This window comes from Hemiscyllium ocellatum, chromosome 6 (genome assembly GCF_020745735.1).
Source record: "Hemiscyllium ocellatum isolate sHemOce1 chromosome 6, sHemOce1.pat.X.cur, whole genome shotgun sequence".
Classification (NCBI taxonomy): domain Eukaryota; kingdom Metazoa; phylum Chordata; class Chondrichthyes; order Orectolobiformes; family Hemiscylliidae; genus Hemiscyllium; species Hemiscyllium ocellatum.
Window position 1 is genome coordinate 16365478 of NC_083406.1, and position 18400 is coordinate 16383877.

The 18400-nt window shown below is 40.4% G+C and overlaps 1 protein-coding gene across 1 annotated transcript; it reads left to right on the plus strand.

The window, feature by feature from the left end:
• Positions 1-8414: 8414 nt before the first annotated feature.
• LOC132816652 (putative defense protein 2) lies at positions 8415-18400 on the plus strand. The gene is made up of 5 exons (XM_060826487.1): positions 8415-8692; positions 11620-11732; positions 14514-14623; positions 15163-15221; positions 17361-18400. The coding sequence occupies exons 1-5, from the start codon at positions 8506-8508 to the stop codon at positions 17444-17446; spliced, it is 555 nt and encodes a 184-aa protein (XP_060682470.1). The 5' UTR covers positions 8415-8505; the 3' UTR covers positions 17447-18400.

Here is an 18400-nt window from a genome sequence, read left to right on the forward strand (position 1 = left end):
CAGAAATTGGCTAGCTGAAAGAAGACAAAGCACACCAGAAGAGTCTTTGAAAAGAGATCACAAATATGCCAGTCAAAATAATTTCGGAAAATAGCCTGCAACAGTTGGACAGACAGACTCCCTAAGAGTGGCAAACTCATTGGACAGATTCGTCATTCAAATTCCTCCATTAGTTCACAGTCATGGATATCTTTCAGCTGCACTTTCCATGTCAAAAGGGAAACACACAGACTTCCCATACTGAAACTGATGATCCAACCATCTAAAGATTCAATTGTGGCAATGAGAGAGCTGGATTCTTATTGAATCATTTTAACATTTACTACAATGTTAGAGGCTAGCAATTGTTGGTATTCAGTGGGTATAGGACATTGGGTATTTATTCTTGTACAAAAATCACGAAACATTTCAGTGGGCTCAACTGGCAATCAATATATAGGCATGACCTTTCGGTTATTTACTTACTATACCCTCCAACCACCAACAGTTAATAATCTTTCATCTTTTAAAAGTCACTCTTGATGTTCCATTCCTCCAACTAAAGTCAATAATTCTCCTTCTGTTGACTTGTCCCTATTCCTTTACAATTTATTTTTTCTTTTTAAAACAGCTTGCATTCATGTCTATTATCAGTAGGCTTTCTTATACACAGTTACGCCATGGAAAGTAACTGGTGGAAATTATAATTTTTTAAGGCTCCATTATTAAGTCTTATGTCACTGTGGCAGCCTGATTTGTTGATCTGAAAAGAGACTCATAGGTCCTGTCATTACAGCACAATGAGATCTTTCGATCTATCAAACATACAGATCACAACAGGATCTTGACCCGATGGGCCAATGGGCTGAGAAGTGGCAGATGGAGTTTAATTCAGATAAATGCAAGGTGCTGCATTTTGGGAAAGTAAATCTTAGCAGGACTTATAAACCTAATGATAAGGTCCCAGGGAGTATTGCTGAACAAAAAGACCTTGAAATGCAGATTCATAGCTCCTTGAAAGTGGAGTCGCAGGTAGATAGGATTGTGCTTTCCTTTATTGGTCAGAATATTGAGTACAGGAGTTGGGAGGTCATGTTGCGGCTGTACAGGACATTGGTTAGGCCACTGTTGGAATATTGCGAGCAATTCTGGTCTCCTTACTATTGGAAAGATATTGTGAAACTTGAAAGGGTTCAGAAAAGATTTACAAGGCTGTTGCCAGAGTTGGAGGATTTGAGTTAGAGGGAGAGGCTGAACAGGTTGGGGCTGTTTTTACTGGAGCGTCGGAGGCTGAGGGGTGACCTGAAAGATGTTTACAAAATTATGAGGGGTATGGATTGGGTAAATAGACAAAGTCTTTTCCCTGGGGTCAGGTAGTCCAGAACTAGAGGGCATTGGTTTAGGGTGAGAGGGAATGATATAAAAGAGACCTAAGGGGCAACGTTTTCATGCAGAGGGTGATATGTGTATGGAATGAGGATGTGGTGGAGGCTGGTACAATTGCAACATTTAAATGGCATTTGGATGGGTATATGAATAGGAAGGGTTTGGAGGGGGACATGGGCATAGTGCTGGCAGGTGGGACTAGATTGGTTGGGACATCTGGTCGGCATGGAAGGTTTGGACCGAAGGGTCTGTTTCCACGCTGTACATCTCTATGACTCTATAAACAGGGTTCCACACCATTACCAACCATTTGGTAAAATTATGTGTTTGTTCCAATCCTTTTTCCATCCTCATTTGCATGTGGCACTAAAGTTGGCAGTAAACTCTCGTTAAAATTTGTGGTATCATTTCTGTCCCGCATTACCTAAATAATTCATCTAATTCTGCAGGGCTATTGTAATTTACAGAGAGCCGCCCTGTATTGGATTTTACTTGCTGCATTGTTAGCAACAATGCAGATACTCATCAGAAAGGAGAATTTATTTTACGTCAGTTCATTTCTCATCACAAAATAGTGCACAGTCATTTTGACAAGTTATTTCCTGCTCAGCCTGCTCAGAATTAAGCATCAGGAAATCTCTCCACTGGTCCACTTAAAATCACACATCGTTTTTCTTAGTATAACCAAGTTAGAAGTTAGCAAGTCTCATCTCCAGCAACTTGTGCACAAATGAAGGCTGCTGCTGTCAAGGTAGCACTGAGTGAAGACTGCACTGTTAGAAGTGCCGTCTTTTGGATGTGATTATAAACTGAAACCCTATCATAGCTCTGAAGTGGAGGTCAAATATAGCCTGATACCACTGTAAGGAAGAATAGGGGAGTTCTGCCCGGGGTATCCTTAACGTCATTAAAACAGTTAATTTGATCATGATCATATTTTCGGATTATGGGAGCTTTTTGTGTACAAATCAGATGACACTTTCCAACAATTCTTAAGAAGTAAAATCAGCTTTACTGTCACCTGAGGGCAGTGAAAAGTTTACAAAGTTGCCACTTACGGTGTCAACTTAGGTACAAAGGTACCTAGGTACAGATTCTTAGAAATAATTTAGAAAAATGAAGCAGACGTGCCAGGGTTGGACTGGGGTGGACAAAATCATAAGTCTCTTTCCACCAGGTTATAGTCCAACAGGTTTAATTGAAATCACAAGCTTTCAGAGAACTAGTTCTTTGTCATCTGATGAAGGAGCAGCCTATCAAAAGCTTGTGATTTCAAATAAGCCAGGATGATAATCTGGTGTCATGTGACTTAGCAAAATAAAGAAATAAAAAGTCCAAGAAATAACAAGTCCAGCATTACAGAACTCTGTGCCATCTTCGATACAAAATTTGAAAGCTATTTAATTAGTAGTTAGGTATTATGGGATACTCAGGTACAGTGAAAAGTGCTATACCATGAAAGAACTTCCGACTTTATTCAAACATTGAGTTTCCAATGACACAAACACAGAATGGGGAGGTGGTTTGCTATCAAGTCCCCTCTGATTATTCAATAAATGCGATAATTGAATGGGACACAATATGGGAAAAAGTTATTAGATTTACTAATATTTTCACACAAGCTGTCGACTAAGGTTCCCTACTGTGCAAATTAGATTAGATTCCCTGCTGTATGGAAACAGGCCCTTTGGCCCAACAAGTCCACACCGACCCTCCGAAGAGTAGCCCACCCAGACCCATTCCCCTACCCTATATTTACCCCTGACTAACGCACTTAACATTATGGGCAATTTAGCCTGGCCAATTCACCTGCTCTACACATCTTTAGCCTGTGGGAGAAAACCGGAGGAAACCCACGCAGACACAGGGAGAATGTGCAAACTCCACACAGACAGTCGCCTGAGTCGAGAATCGAACCCCTGGTGCTGTGAGACAGCAATGCTAACCATTGAGCCACCGTGCCACCAAAATCGTGAGTGTTGACAGAATCAAACAACAAAGAACATTGACCCAATCCTGCCTCTTCTGTCAAACTAATCCCACTTCTTTCTGATTGACTCTGCCTTGCCATCAGACTCACCCATCCTCAAATCCCTCACTCACTCTATGAGTTCTTGTCTCTTTATCAATTCCTCTCTCACTCTCAGCTTCTTTAGACACTCATCCCCTCTCACTCTTAACTCCCCCCTCTCCACCCTTCCATTGTTTTATTGCACTTCCTACTTGTTTCACCATACCTTGATCACTTCCCTTGACTACCATCCTTTCGCACTCCCCTTTCTCTCAGCCCAACCCTCTCTCATTAGCTTCTTAGGCCCCGTCTCTCCCTGTTCATCCTTGCTTTCTCTCATTGCTCTTTCGCAGCCTCCATCCTCTCACACTTATGGCCCTCTTTTCTGTCTCTCCTATCGCAGTTTATCTTTGTCAGTCACTTTCTTCTGTCTCTGACCAAAGTTCTCTCTTTTATCAGCCCTTCCTTAGCCCGTTCCAAATTGTTCGATATTAAAGGGCATGTACCCTCAGTTAAACAGAGCACTTTCCAGGCCTTGGACTGGCATAGATCTCTCACCTACAGAGCTAGACTATAACTGGTCATCACCAACACTGGGAGATGAGCTGCTAAATGGATTGTCAGTCTTTTACCCACCAAAGGAAAATTGTGTGGAAATCTGGTTTTTCACTCTTGAGTTAAGAGCATTTTTCACCGCACCGCTCCCCTCTTAAGTCATATTAATGTTAGTTGAGTCATTTTCATATCGGTCACGTTTCCATCAGATGGCTCAGTGTATTGGTGCTTTTTTTCGGATAAGATTCCAATCAGCGCCTCGAGTTAAGTTAAAAGTAATACCGTGACGCTATTTTAAAGAAAATTAGACGAATTCGACCCCTGCCCAAATATTAATCATCCAGCTGAGGCCACAGTTTTCACTTTGCAGTTTGTTGTGTGCAATTTGTCGTATTTCCAGCAATTTCAAGAAGTTGCAATTTTGAAAATCTTGAAATGTTTCGAAAGGTTCCGTGTTGCGTAAAGAGACTGAGTTAAAAAAATAAAGCCAGCGTGGATGGAACACCTTAAGGGAGTTGGCTTTTCATCAATTTTTCATCTCACTCAGGCTGCCTTATTGGAATTGATGTAGTTTTATTGTAGTTGTTGAAGCTGTACTGCAGGTGATGGAGTTGGTGTAGTTTTATTGGAGTTAGTACGTGATTTAGTTGCTATAGTTTTATAGGAGCTGACGGAGTTGATGCTGTTGTACTGGAGTTGCTGTAGTTTTATAGGAGCTGACGGAGTTAATGCTGTTGTACTGGAGTTGATGGAGTTGGTGTAGTCTTATCGAAGTTGATGGAGTTATATCGGAGGTGGTACAGTTAATGTTGTTGTATTGAGGTTGTAGTGGGGGGGGGGGGGTGATGGCGTTGGCATAGTTTTATTGTGGTTGGTAGAGTTGTATTGGAGGTGATGGAGTTGCATTGGAGGTGCTGGAATTGCATTGGAGGTGATGGAGTTGTATTGAATGTGATGGAGTTGTGTTGGAGGTTTTGGAGTTGTATTGGAGGTGATGGAATTGCATCGGAGGTGATGGAGTTGTATTGGAGGTAATGGAGTTGCATTGGAGGTGATGGAGTTGCATTGGAGGTGATGGAGTTGCATTGAAGGTGATGGAGTTGTAGTGAAGATGATGGAGTTGTACTGGAGGTGATGGAGGTGCATTGGAGGTGATGGAGCTGCATTGAAGGTGATGGAGTTGTGTTGGAGGTGATGGTATTGTATTGGAAATGATGGAGTTGTACTGGAGGTGATGGAGTTGTATTGGAAGTGATGGAGTTGCTTTGGAGGTGATGGAGTTGTATTGAAAGTGATGGAGTTGCAGTGATGGCGATGGAGTTATATTGGGTGTAGGTTGTATTGGAGGTGATGGATTTGTAGTGAAGATGATGGAGTTGCATTGGAGGTGATGGAGTTGTATTGGAGGTGATGGACTTGTATTGAAGGTGTTGGAGTTGTATTATAGTTGATGTAGTTGTATTGGAGTTACTGCAGTTGTAATGTAGCTGATATATTGTCTTGTAGGTGATGTAGTTGTTTTGGGGTTGTATTGGAGTTGTTGTAGTTGCAATGCAGGTGATGGAGTTGTATTGTAGGTGATGTAGTTGTAGATTAGATTACTTACAGTGTGGAGGCAGGCCCTTCGGCCCAACAAGTCCACACCAACACGCCGAAGCGCAACCCACCCATACCCCTACATTTATCCCTTTACCTAACACTACGGTGTATTTAAGAAAGCCAATTCACCTGGCCCGCACATCTTTGGACTGTGGGAGGAAACCGGAGCACCCGGAGGAAACCCACGCAGACACGGGGAGAACGTGCAAACTCCACACAGTCAGTCGCCTGAGTCGGGAATTGAACCCAGGTCTCAGGCGCTGTGAGGCAGCAGTGCTAACCACTGTGCCACCGTGCCACCCACGGTGTATTGGAGTTGTGTTGTAATTGATGCAGTTGTAGATGATGTAGTTGCATTGGAGTTGAAGATGATGCAGTTGTATTGGAGTTGTATTGTAGGTGATGTAATTGCATTAGAGTTGTAGTTAATGCAGTTGTATTGTAGATGATGTAGTTGTACTGGAGTTGTATTGTAGTTGATGTAGTTGTATTGTAGTTGTGTAGCTGTATTGGAATTGCATTGTAGTTGATGTAATTGTATTGGAGTTGTATTGTAGGTGTTGTTGTTTTGGAGTTGTATTGGAGTTGTAGTTGTATTGGAGATGTATTGTAGATGTTGTAGTTGTATTGGAGTTGTATTGTAGATGATGTAATTGTATTGGAGTTGTACTGTAGTTGATGTAGTTGTCAGGTAGTTGTTGTAGTTGTATTGGAGTTGATTTAGTTATATGGTAGGTGATGTAGTTGTATTGGAGTTGTATTTTAGGTGGTGTAGTTGTATTGGAGTTGATGTAGTTGTATTGTAGCTGAAAATGTGTTGCTGGAAAAGCGCAGCAGGTCAGGCAGCATCCAAGGAACAGGAGATTTGACGTTTCGGGTATAAGCCCTTCTTGAGGAATCAGTAGTTGTATTGTAGGTGATGTAGTTGTTTTGGAGTTGCATTTAGTTGATGTAGTTGTAATTGAGTAATATTGGAGCTATTGTAATTGTCTTGGAGTTGATGTGTTGTCATTGTAGGTGATGTAATTGCATTGGAGATGTATTGTAGATGATGTAGTTGTTTTGGAGTTGTATTGTAGGTGATATAGTTGTATTGGAGGTGTATTGTAGATGATGTAGTTGTTTTGGAGATATATTGTAGGTGATGTAGTTGTATTGGAGATGTATTGTAGATGATGTAGTTGTATTGGAGTTGTATTGTAGGTGATGTAATTGTATTGGAGTTGTATTGTAGGTATAGTTGTTTTGGGGATGTATTGGAGATGTTGTAGTTGTATTGGAGATGTATTGTAGGTGTAGTTGTTTTGGAGATGTATTGGAATTGTTATAGTTGTATTGGAGATGTATTGTAGATGATGTAGTTGTATTGGAGTTGTATTGTAGGTGATGTAATTGTATTGGAGTTGTATTGTAGGTATAGTTGTTTTGGGGATGTATTGGAGATGTTGTAGTTGTATTGGAGATGTATTGTAGGTGTAGTTGTATTGGAGATGTATTGGAATTGTTATAGTTGTATTGGAGATGTATTGTAGATGATGTAGTTGTATTGGAGTTGTATTGTAGATGTTGTAGTTGTTTTGGAGATGTATTGGAGTTGTTGTAGTTGTATTGGAGATGTATTGTAGATGATGTAGTTATTTTGAGTTGTATTGTCGGTGATGTAGTTGTATTGGAGTTGTATTGTAGATGATGTAGTTGTATTGGAGATGTATTGTCTGTGATGTAGTTGTATTGGAGTTGTATTGTAGATGATGTAGTTGTATTGGAGTTGTGTCGTAGTTATTTTGGAGTTGTATTGGAGATGTATTGTAGATGATGTAGTTGTATTGGAGTTGTATTGTAGGTGATGTAGTTGTTTTGGAGATGTATTGGAGTTGTTGTAGTTGTATTGGAGATGTATTGTAGATGATGTAGTTGTATTGGAGTTGTATTGTAGGTGATGTAATTGTATTGGAGTTGTATTGTAGGTATAGTTGTTTTGGGGATGTATTGGAGATGTTGTAGTTGTATTGGAGATGTATTGTAGGTGTAGTTGTTTTGGAGATGTATTGGAATTGTTATAGTTGTATTGGAGATGTATTGTAGATGATGTAGTTGTATTGGAGTTGTATTGTAGATGTTGTAGTTGTTTTGGAGATGTATTGGAGTTGTTGTAGTTGTATTGGAGATGTATTGTAGATGATGTAGTTATTTTGAGTTGTATTGTCGGTGATGTAGTTGTATTGGAGTTGTATTGTAGATGATGTAGTTGTATTGGAGATGTATTGTCTGTGATGTAGTTGTATTGGAGTTGTATTATAGATGATGTAGTTGTATTGGAGTTGTATTGTAGATGTTGTAGTTGTATTGGAGTTGTATTATAGATGATGTAGTTGTATTGGAGATGTATTGGAGTTGTATTGTAGGTGATGTAGTTGTTTTGGAGATTATTGTAGATGATGTAGTTGTATTGGAGTTGTATTGTAGATGATGTAGTTGTATTGGAGTTGTATTGTAGGTGATGTAGTTGTTTTGGAGATTATTGTAGATGATGTAGTTGTATTGGAGTTGTATTGTAGATGATGTAGTTGTATTGGAGTTGTATTGTAGGTGATGTAGTTGTTTTGGAGATTATTGTAGATGATGTAGTTGTATTGGAGTTGTATTGTAGATGATGTAGTTGTATTGGAGTTGTATTGTAGGTGATGTAGTTGTTTTGGAGATTATTGTAGATGATGTAGTTATTTTGAGTTGTATTGTCGGTGATGTAGTCGTATTGGAGTTGTGTCGTAGTTATTTTGGAGTTGTATTGGAGATGTTTTGCAGGCTGCAGTGTTGGAGGGAGAAGCTGCTGAGGGCGGGGTGAGATGCTCCGCCTCATGCTGCTCTATAAGAGGGAGCTGGAGCGCGGGCATCGCCGCTGCTTCACTGTGTCACCCGCCGGCGCTGCACCCACACACTGAGGGAGACACACACACACAGAGACAGACAGAGGGATGGAGACGCTGTGCCTCGTTGTCCTCGGACTCCTCGCTGCTTGCTGGCCGGCCGTGTCGCCCTTACCCACCGGAGCCCCCCTGACCAGCTGCGAGAGCATGGCCCCCAAACACACGGATGTGACCCCTCAGACAGGACCAGCCCCCTACTACATCATGATCAAAAACTACACCGACAAAGTGGAAGGTAGGTCAGGGGGTACCATGGTGTCTGCAGCTCACTACTCCCACTAACTGTCTGGTTAGTGTTACCAACACCTCACCCCTTTCTCTCTGACTTTTACTCCTGTCACTAACTTCTGATGTTCATTTTTAAATTCTGTTTTGATTATCTGGAAAGAGTGGGATTTTGTGTAAGATTCAGACCAATGCACACACCCACCCCCAAACACAACTTGGGGGGGAGTGGTCCCTGGGCAGAAACAGGAATGTGCAAGGATTGGGGTTGACCCACCACCCTCTGCTGAAAGCCAAGAGGGAGTTTAACCCTGTGACCTCCAAACAGGTGCAGAAATTACCAGTTTTTTAAAAAAAAAGTTACAATCTGGGGAGAGAGAGATAAGGAGGGAGCCGAGATGTTAAGCTAAAGACCTGCGGACCTGGGTGTTCAGTCAAGTTACCAAAGGATTGGTCCCAGATGGAGACTCACTGTGAGTGCCCGACGCCTAGGGAATGTCGGGAGGACTGCCTGAAGCCAACAGCGGATAGCTGTGACTGGAGTGGTAAAGGTTGTGCTAGAGGACCGTTTACAGAGAGGAGTTGTATCATGAGTGACCGATTGATAAGACACAGCAATGAGATTGCCCAGCACAAGGAATTAGCCACCTCACAGTAACCCGATCAAAGATTTCAGCCATTCACACCCCAATCTGTCTTGGGGGTGGGTGGGGAGGGTTTAGCACATTCTGCTAGCCTGGGATTCAAATGCTTTTGAGTCCAGCCACATGGCTTAGCATATATCTCTCTTTTAACCTAATATCTAACCTCCACGAAAGAAAAACCCAAAGAACTGCAGATGCTGGAAATCAGAACCACCCTACTTCGTTCTGAAGAAGGGATACTGGACCCCCGAAATGTTAATTCTGCTTTTTCTCCACAGCTCCAGCAATTTCTTACCTCCACTTACTAACCTTTTTCTCCTCTGTCAGGTTAAGGCGCTGGCTGGGGAGGGGTGGGAGTTTGGGGTAATATTCGGGGTAGTTAGTTTGTGATTTTAAGAGTTTGTATCATTGCCATTCCTCAAATTTTGTAAAAAAGTTTTGTGAGTAATAAATTGTTATTTCTGTTTTAAGAAAGACTTCTTACACCGTTTGTTTTATGATAAAGTGTAGCTCAGGGTGGGGGGAGCGGTGAGCTGGTTAGTAAATTGAGGGACAAGTCATTTGGGAGGAGATATTAAAATAAGGTTCAGAAAATTTTCAAACGCTGTCTTCCATATCAAGGATGTTGTGAAACTTGAAATGGTTCAGAAAATATTTACGAGAATGGTGCCCAGGTTTGAGCTGATGGGAGAGGCTGAACAGGCTGGGTCTGTTTTCCCTGGAGTGTCGGAGGCTGAGGGGTGACCTCATAGAGGTTTACAAAATCATGAGTGACATAGGTAGGATAAATAGACAAAGTATTTTCTCTGGGGTGGGGGGAGTCCAGAACTAGGTTTAGGGTGAGAAGAGAAAGATTTAAAAGGGACGTAAAGAGCAATGTTTTCACACAGAGTGTGGTGCGTGTGTGGAATAAGGAAGTGGTGGAGGCTGATATAATAACATTTGAAAGGCATCCTGGATGGCTATATGAATAGGAAGGATTCTGGATTAGTGGTGCTAGAAGAGCACAGCAGTTCAGGCAGCATCCAAGGAGCAACGAAATTGATGTTTCGGGCAAAAGACCTTCATCAGGGAAGGGCTTGTGCCCAAAACATCGATTGCACTGCTCCTTGGATACTGCCTGAACTGCTGTGCTCTTGCAGCACCACTAATCCAGAATCTGGTTTCCAGCAGTCATTGTTTTTACCTCTTAGATGGATATGAGCCAAGTGCTGGCAAATGGGACTAGATTAATTTAGGATAAATTAACGAGTTGGACCGAAGGGTCTGTTTCTATGGTGAACATCTCTGTCATATGCTATGGACCGCAGTTCTCCACATTGTGTTTGCAGTGTACTTAATTCAGTGTCCGTGACATTAGTGATTGGGGGGAGTCTATTAGTTGGTTTCTTATCTAGCATGTATGACTGGGACAAAGTGAGTATGCTGGGGTTAGAGTCAAAAAGTGGGGCGCTGGAAAAACACAGATTTCCTGATGAAGGGTTTATGCCGACTCTCCTGGTCCTCGGATGCTGCCTGACCCACTGTACTTTTCCAGCTATACATGTTTTGACTCTAGTATGTGTAACTGGTCTGGGAAAGGTGGCGCTATGTGGTTTGCGAGGTAGCTGGAGATGTGATATAATGCACAGTGGAGGGTTAATTACAGTGCAAATGATAAATTCCTGGGGTACAGGGGAGTTGGTAATTTGATTGAAAAATATATGCAGATGCTTCTCTCTAAAAACCTGCTGTGTGCGGTTTATGCCTTTTTTTATTTAAAGGGTATTGGTGGGTAATTAATGTACTGTTTCTTTTGGGGAGAAAGTTGAAAGCAAAAGACATGGTTTTAAGATAACTCACAAAAGAATCAGTGGCTAAGATGAGATGATTTGCCTTTTCATTCAGTAAGTTGTCACCTGCAATCTGCTTCATGGAAGGGCAGGGGAAGCAGTTTGTTTTCAAAATGAATGTGATAAATATTTGAAGAGGAAGTACTTGCAAAAGAGAAGGAGGTGGATGGGACAAATTGGTTAATTCTTTCAAAGAGCTGGCACAGGCAAGATGGGCTGAATTACCTCCAGTGTTGTATGATTCAGTGACGCTGATCAGGTTTTACAAGTGCAGCAGGTTGGTTGTCAAGTGTTAGTTTTGTTTCCTCCATTTAGTCAGTTCACCTGACGCACATCTTTGCTGAATTTTGGTCACTTGCATGATGGGTTTCTAGCAAGCCAGTAAATCCATACAAAGCTGATGGGCTGCTGGTAGTAAGTTGTAAAGTACATACACTTTTAAAAAACATTTCCTTTTTCAGTGACAGTAATGGGCCGATCCTACAGCGGCATCCTACTGGAAGCACGGTATCCGAATCAAACGATGGCAGTTGGTACATGGGCACAACCACCAGCTAATACAAAACAAATAGCGGTATGAGCAATTTGTTTTACTTGTATTAACACTGCATCTATAAGTCACTTAATTATGGTCAGAGCATTTTAAAGGTAATCAAAAAACATTTTTTGGTTTTGCTACAGATTATTTGCTACATTAGTGTTTTCATATCATCTCTTGGAGAGTAATGTGAAGCACTAGAATAATCTGTTTAACATTCTGATAGGCATACCATCTTTGTAAAAGGATATAATTTCATCATAAGCTTTTCAGAGAAGGTTCCCTCAACTTGCTCCGAGGATGAAGGGGCTTACCTTATGAAAAGGTTGGTTACCTTTGGCAGATTGTACAGTAATCTTACTGGAATATTTGAAGATCCTGAGGGGATGTGATGGGGTTGATGCTCGGAGGATGTTTCAGCTTTCTAAGGGTAGACTAAAACTAAAGCAAAGATTTTAAGAATAAGAGGTCTTTTTAAAGATGAAAGTGAGATTTCTTTTTCTTTGAGGGTCATTAGCCTATGGAATTCTCTGTTCAACTAGGCCCCCAGGCTGGGTTACTGAATTCAAGGCAGAGTTCAGTTGGTCAGCAAAAAGGGGAAAGCAGAGAAAAATTGGAGTTGAGACCGCAATAGATCAGCCACAGTCTTGTTAAATGGCAGATCATCAGAAGTCCTATGTTATAGAGTCCTAGAGCCATACAGCACAGAAACAAACACTTCGGTCCAACCAGTCCATGCCGAATATAATCCCAAATTAAACTAGTCCCACCTTCCTATGCTCCTGGCCCATATCCCTCCAAAACTTTTCTATTTACACACTTATCCAAATATATTTTAAACATTGTAATTGTACCACACCCACCACTTTCTCAGGAAGTTCATTCATTCCACAGGCAAACCACCCTCTGTCCCCATGTCTTTTTAAATCTCTTTCCTCTCATCTTAAAAATGCGTCCCCTTGTCTCAAAATCCCCCATCCTAGGGAAAAGAAAACTACCATTAACTCCATCTATACCCTTCATTATTTTATAAACTTCTATAAGGTCGCTTCTCAACCTCCTGCGCTCCAGTAGGGTCACTCCTACAGAGCAGGAAGGTGTTAATGGGCTCCTTTAATCACCATAAGAGGGAATGATGGGGAGAGGGGACAGGGCTATTGGTGTCAAGATCCGTTGGACATGGATATCTTGCAGGACCATCACCTAGAATTCCGAACTGAAGCTCCAGAATCAGCTTCAAATTCATCCTAAAATTCCTGAACTTTATGGCATTGTGAAACTTGCCCATCGCACCCACAACAAAAGATATTCTTTTATCAACTTGTTTGGAAATGTTACGATTCACCTCTGGACTTGAATCCAGTCCTCGTGATTCAGAGGTAGGGACACTGCGACAAGGGTCTGCTAAACCCCATTAATTAACCCCACTTGACAATGAGATGTTTATTATTGACTGCCAATCAGCCTTTCGACCAAGAAAGAGGAACATTTGCTACCTAATTTCTTCTTAGAGTCATAGAGATATACAGCACAGAAACAGACCCATCGATCCAACATGTCCAGGCCGGCCTAACATCCCAACCTAATCTAGTCCCACTTGCTAGCACCCAACCCACGGTCAAACCCTTCCTGTTCATATACCCATCCAGATGCCTTTTAAATGTTGCGATTGAGTTGAGAGATTTTAAAAGATATAATTTTACCTTTTCTGTTTTTCTTTGTTCTGTTTTTTTTTTCTCACTCTCATTTTCAAACTCTCTTTCTCTTCTTCCCTTTGTGTACCCATTTTCATTGTAACGTGCCCTCAATTCTTAAAACATATTGGGCAAAGTGATGGTGGTTATCTCCTTGAAAAGGGACTGCGTGTCCCTGCGAATCACAGAAAGCTAACATGTCATTAGGGAAGGAATAATATCTGACCATTACTTCAAGTGTGTTGAAATATACAAATGTGTAAGTTTTAAGTTAAAAATCACACAACACCAGGCTATAGTCCAACAGGTTTATTTGGAAGCACTAGCTTTCAGAGCGCTGCTCCTTCATCAGGTGGCTGTCGGTTTTAGTGAACTCCACAGCACTTTGATCAGATTGTACCCAAATATTGTTTTTTTGCTTATTGAAGGAAGGCTTTATTTGTTCCAGGGCACAAGTGTTCACTAGATTGGTTGATTGAGTAATTTTTGGGATAAAAGCAATGCCCTATGAGAGATTTGAGTAGAACAGGGATTGATTTCTGGAGTTTAGAAGAGTAAGGAATGTTTAACAACTTTTAGAGAGCTTAACAGGCTAACTGTTGCAAAGCTTTCTTTCCATGGCAAGTGGGCCTGGGAAATGGGACATAATTTCATGCTGAAGAGTCAACTATTTAGAAATAAATGAGGAATTGTTTTTCAATCAAAGGTTTGTGAATTTTTGGAATTCTCCAATACAGAGACTTGTGGATGCTCACTTACTGATCATATTAAAAGCCAAGATAGAATGAAAAAAAAATCTAAGGGATTTGATAAATATGAAGTTGGTGTTCAAAGGTGGGGTTGCCCTAAATGTTCAGCCATGAGCATCTCGATTGTTTAAGCAGCCACGAAGATGCAAATGTCCTCCCATTCCTGTTTGTGATCTTATGGCTCAGACGTTGATGAAGTTCACAGACACCCCGTTATAGATTTACACTTCCACCAAGGTTCTGGACAAGTGTTTTTGAATTCAAAGGTGAGGAGTAGTGGTGTAACAGGTCAGACTGGAAGAAACCACGGCTCAGCAAGTTAATACCTGTGGTAATCCTTTGCATTAACCCCTGTTTTTTTACCTTTATCACAGTGTTTCAACAAGATGAATAGTGCAATTACTCATTCAAACACTGAATTGAAAACCAACGTCACTTACACCTGGATTTCATCGTGTTCAAAGAATGGTACTATTGTATTTCTGTAAGTATTTGCTGTTGGTTTAACCTGAAGTATCAAGTTCAGAAATAAACTGACTTTCGGTAGCTATTTGATGTTGGGATCAGGTTAATTGGATGTAATTCTGGCCTGTATTTTGATTTTTGACAAGAGTTAACAAGTTGAATAAAATATCAAAGAGGACATAATCTGTCCAGCAGAGTTTATCATGCAAAACACTGGAAAGATGATTTTGATACAGTCACTGTTGAGTAGATCTTCATTGTCCAGTGAATAGTGATGCTGTAGAATTCCTTGCATGCTGTGAGATGCATTGCTTTGAGCAGATGTTTAAACACTTCTTGGGCTGAATAGCAGACAGCAAAGGTATGTAGATTATCGGAACCACTTGATCCCTGTGATCTCTTAGACTGATTTCAGTTGCCAGGAGGTCATGCTGTCCAGCTCTCGCTTACTTTCTCCATGATAAGCCATGGGGCCAACTTTGGTATTTCCGCCTGTCTTTTCTTGCAGTTCCATTTCTTTTGTTTGATATTTAAGCCAATGATCGCTTTCTATTACAGAGCAACTGTTGCCGAAAGCAGAACAATTTATTGGATAAAACTGACTTCTGATCCTGTCCGTAAGTAATCATTAGTGGTTCGTATCCTTATGTCCTTCAGCAGAACTGAGTGAAATCAAATCTATCAGCTGAGGTGCTTGTACTGGAACAATTAAATCATCTTACTCAATGTATTATAATCTACCGGGTGTAAAAGTACATTGAAAGATTAATGAAATAACTGATCATCTGAATAGTCTATGTCCAACTGCACTGGACTACCTCTTCACAAGAATATTTAAGAATATGGAACCATATCTAGCTTTAAGATGCCTAATCCAGTCACACCCTTTTTGGAGAGGAGTTAAAAATTCACCTCATCCGCCAGCTATGGCTCTGACTTGGCTAAACACCTGTTTTTCCCAATTTCTGTGTTTTTGTTTCAGATTCTCTGATAGTCCATTCTTTAAAAATTACTGCTTACAATGTTCTGTTTTCATCTTATTAGAGTCAAAGAGTCATAGAGATGTACAGCACAGAAACAGACCCTTCGGTCCAACACGTCCATGCCGACTAGATATCCCAACCCAATCTATCCCACCTACCAGCACCCAGCCCATATCCCTGTTAACCCTTCCTATTCATAGACCTATCCAAATGCCTCTTAAATGTTGCGATTGTACCAGCCTCCACCACTTCCTCTGGCAGCTCATTCTATATACGTACCACCCTCTGTGTGAAAAAGTTGCCCCTTAGGTCTCTTTTATATCTTTCCTCTCTCACCCTAAATCTATGCCCTCTAGTTCTGGACTCCCCCACCCCAGGGAAATGACTTTGTCTATTTATCCTATCCATGCCCCTCATAATTTTGTAAACCTCTATAAGGTCACCCCTCAGCCTCTGACGCTGCAGGGAAAACAGCCCTAGTCTGTTCAGCCTCTCCCTATAGCTCAAATCCTCCAACCCTGGCAACATCCTTAGAAATCTTTTCTGAACCCTTTCAAGTTTCACAACATCTCTGCGAACCCACAACTGCATTTAAAATGTATAATCCAGTTGTAACTCTTTTCCAAATCCTTGCTATAGAAACATATATTTGGATAAATCTTGAATAACTCAGTGTTATTCCATATGAATAGATATTCAGAGTTGTCAGCACAATCCCTAACGATGCCCAACTAGCCTATAACGCTTTGTGATTTGTTTTCTAATTAATAAATGGAGATTGCTTACATTTTCTTATTTTGATCTTTACAATGGAGGGTAGTATTTTCACTTCAGGTTATAATTCATGTTGAACTCCAGAGATTTGAACACATGCTGACCCTCTGTTGCAGCACAGTGGCTCTGTTAAAAACAGGTGTGTTCCCTTCTGGAACATTAAACAGAAACCTCATCTCCTCTCTCAAGTTTTATTTATTTGTTCAGAAAAGTTGGGAATTGCTGGCTAGGCCAACATTTATTCCTCATATCTAAGTGCTGTTAAAGGTGGTGGAAATCTATGCAGTGCAGTCCGTATTGTGTAGGTACAGCAAACCTTGTTTTAATTGACATCTTCTGAACTGGCACTCTCGACAAACCAACGCAAATTATATACCTCAAACACTGGAGGTTTACTGCATTATTGCAATCTCTGAGTAGTCAGTTGAGCATGCGAGTGAGAAGGCTCCCTGTTGGTAAGGTTTAATTAAGGCAAAGTTGCATTATTATTTAATTGATTTAAGCTGCAAATAAAGTATAACAGTGAGGTGTATACTCGCTGCTTTATCTCGTGTGTGTTTTTACATTGATTATGTGAACCTCTTGATCAACCAGATTATTTGATCAATTGCCCACTCCTGGTTCCCTACATGCCAGTTAATAAAAAGTTTGCTGTATACTGTGTTGACAATGCTGTTAGGAAAGCCTGATGTTAATCCAGGGACAGTGAAGGAACAGTGATGTTTTTCCAAGTCAGGACGTTGTATGGCTTGGAGGGAACTTGGTGTTCCTTTGTATCTACTGCCCTCATCATTGCTGAATTGCATCTTACACTTAAAATACAATATGTATCATTGAAAGGACTAAATGTTTACAGTAAATGCTAAAGATCCTGCAAGCTGCTGTATTTCAACGTTGGTTCTTTATAAAATGAAGAGAGAGAAGAGAGAAAAATAGTAGAGAGAAAAATAGTTGCTATCATAATTTTTTTTAAATTAATGGTCTTGTTTTTATTTATAGGTGTAACTTGTTCTGGTTCTGCGATAAACCTCCATGGATTTGCTGCCCTTGTCGTGCTCTTGATTTCAGCGGTAGCTGTGCTCTAAGCAGCAACATCACGTTCTGTAAACTTCATTTGAGTTTTTCATTGTTGTTGTTTAAAATTGGATTGCATTCTGCAAACAATTACGTACTTAAAGGCCAATTGTCAAATCAGTTCTCAGGCATCAACGTTTGACCCCATTTCTACTGAGAGTTGATGGTGTAGAAATTATCAGCTCAATGACTGAGTTGTGGATTTATGGGTGCAGTGGAGGACTTCAATGAGATCTTTGCAGATGAAGTTAACTGCTTATTTTAAAAAAAAAGGTATTCTGCTCTATTTTGACCCTGTGTTAATGGAATGCACTGGAGAGAATGTTGTACTACAAGAAACTAGCAAACAGAATTAAACTTATCACTCAGGTTTCAATGAGAACAGGTTTTAAGGATCGTTTTCATACATCTCTTACTGTTAATTGGGCAATTTTTAAGGAAATATATAGGGTTTTTTTTATTCAATATGATTGCCTTTATAGTAGGAAGAAAATATAGTCTGGGGTTATTTCAACATACTTGCTTGAACGTTTTTTTACAATCTTCATTAGAGAATTTTCATCAGCTATCTAAATTAGCTTTCACATTTGCTCTGATTTGAAACACCAGCACTAATCAGAAGGTCCAGTTCTTGGTAAAGTATTTTAATTGAAGTTAAGTTAGTTTGTTCAAACTGCCTGCAAATTGGGATAAAAATATACAACTTTACTCATTTGCAGCTTTCAAGGGATTACATCAGAGTGCTGGGGAAGCTGGAGAGAATAGAATGGGAACGATCTAAAGCAATAAGACCATATGAAATAAAACAATTAGTGGATAGAAACATGGAAATTGACTAAGAATATTAGATTCTTTTACAATTGTTACTTTGAATATTTGACCATATTTGACCATTTTTGGAATTAGAATATATTTTACATTATAGTAATTGCATCTATTTTGCAATAAAGGTTTTATTAAACAGG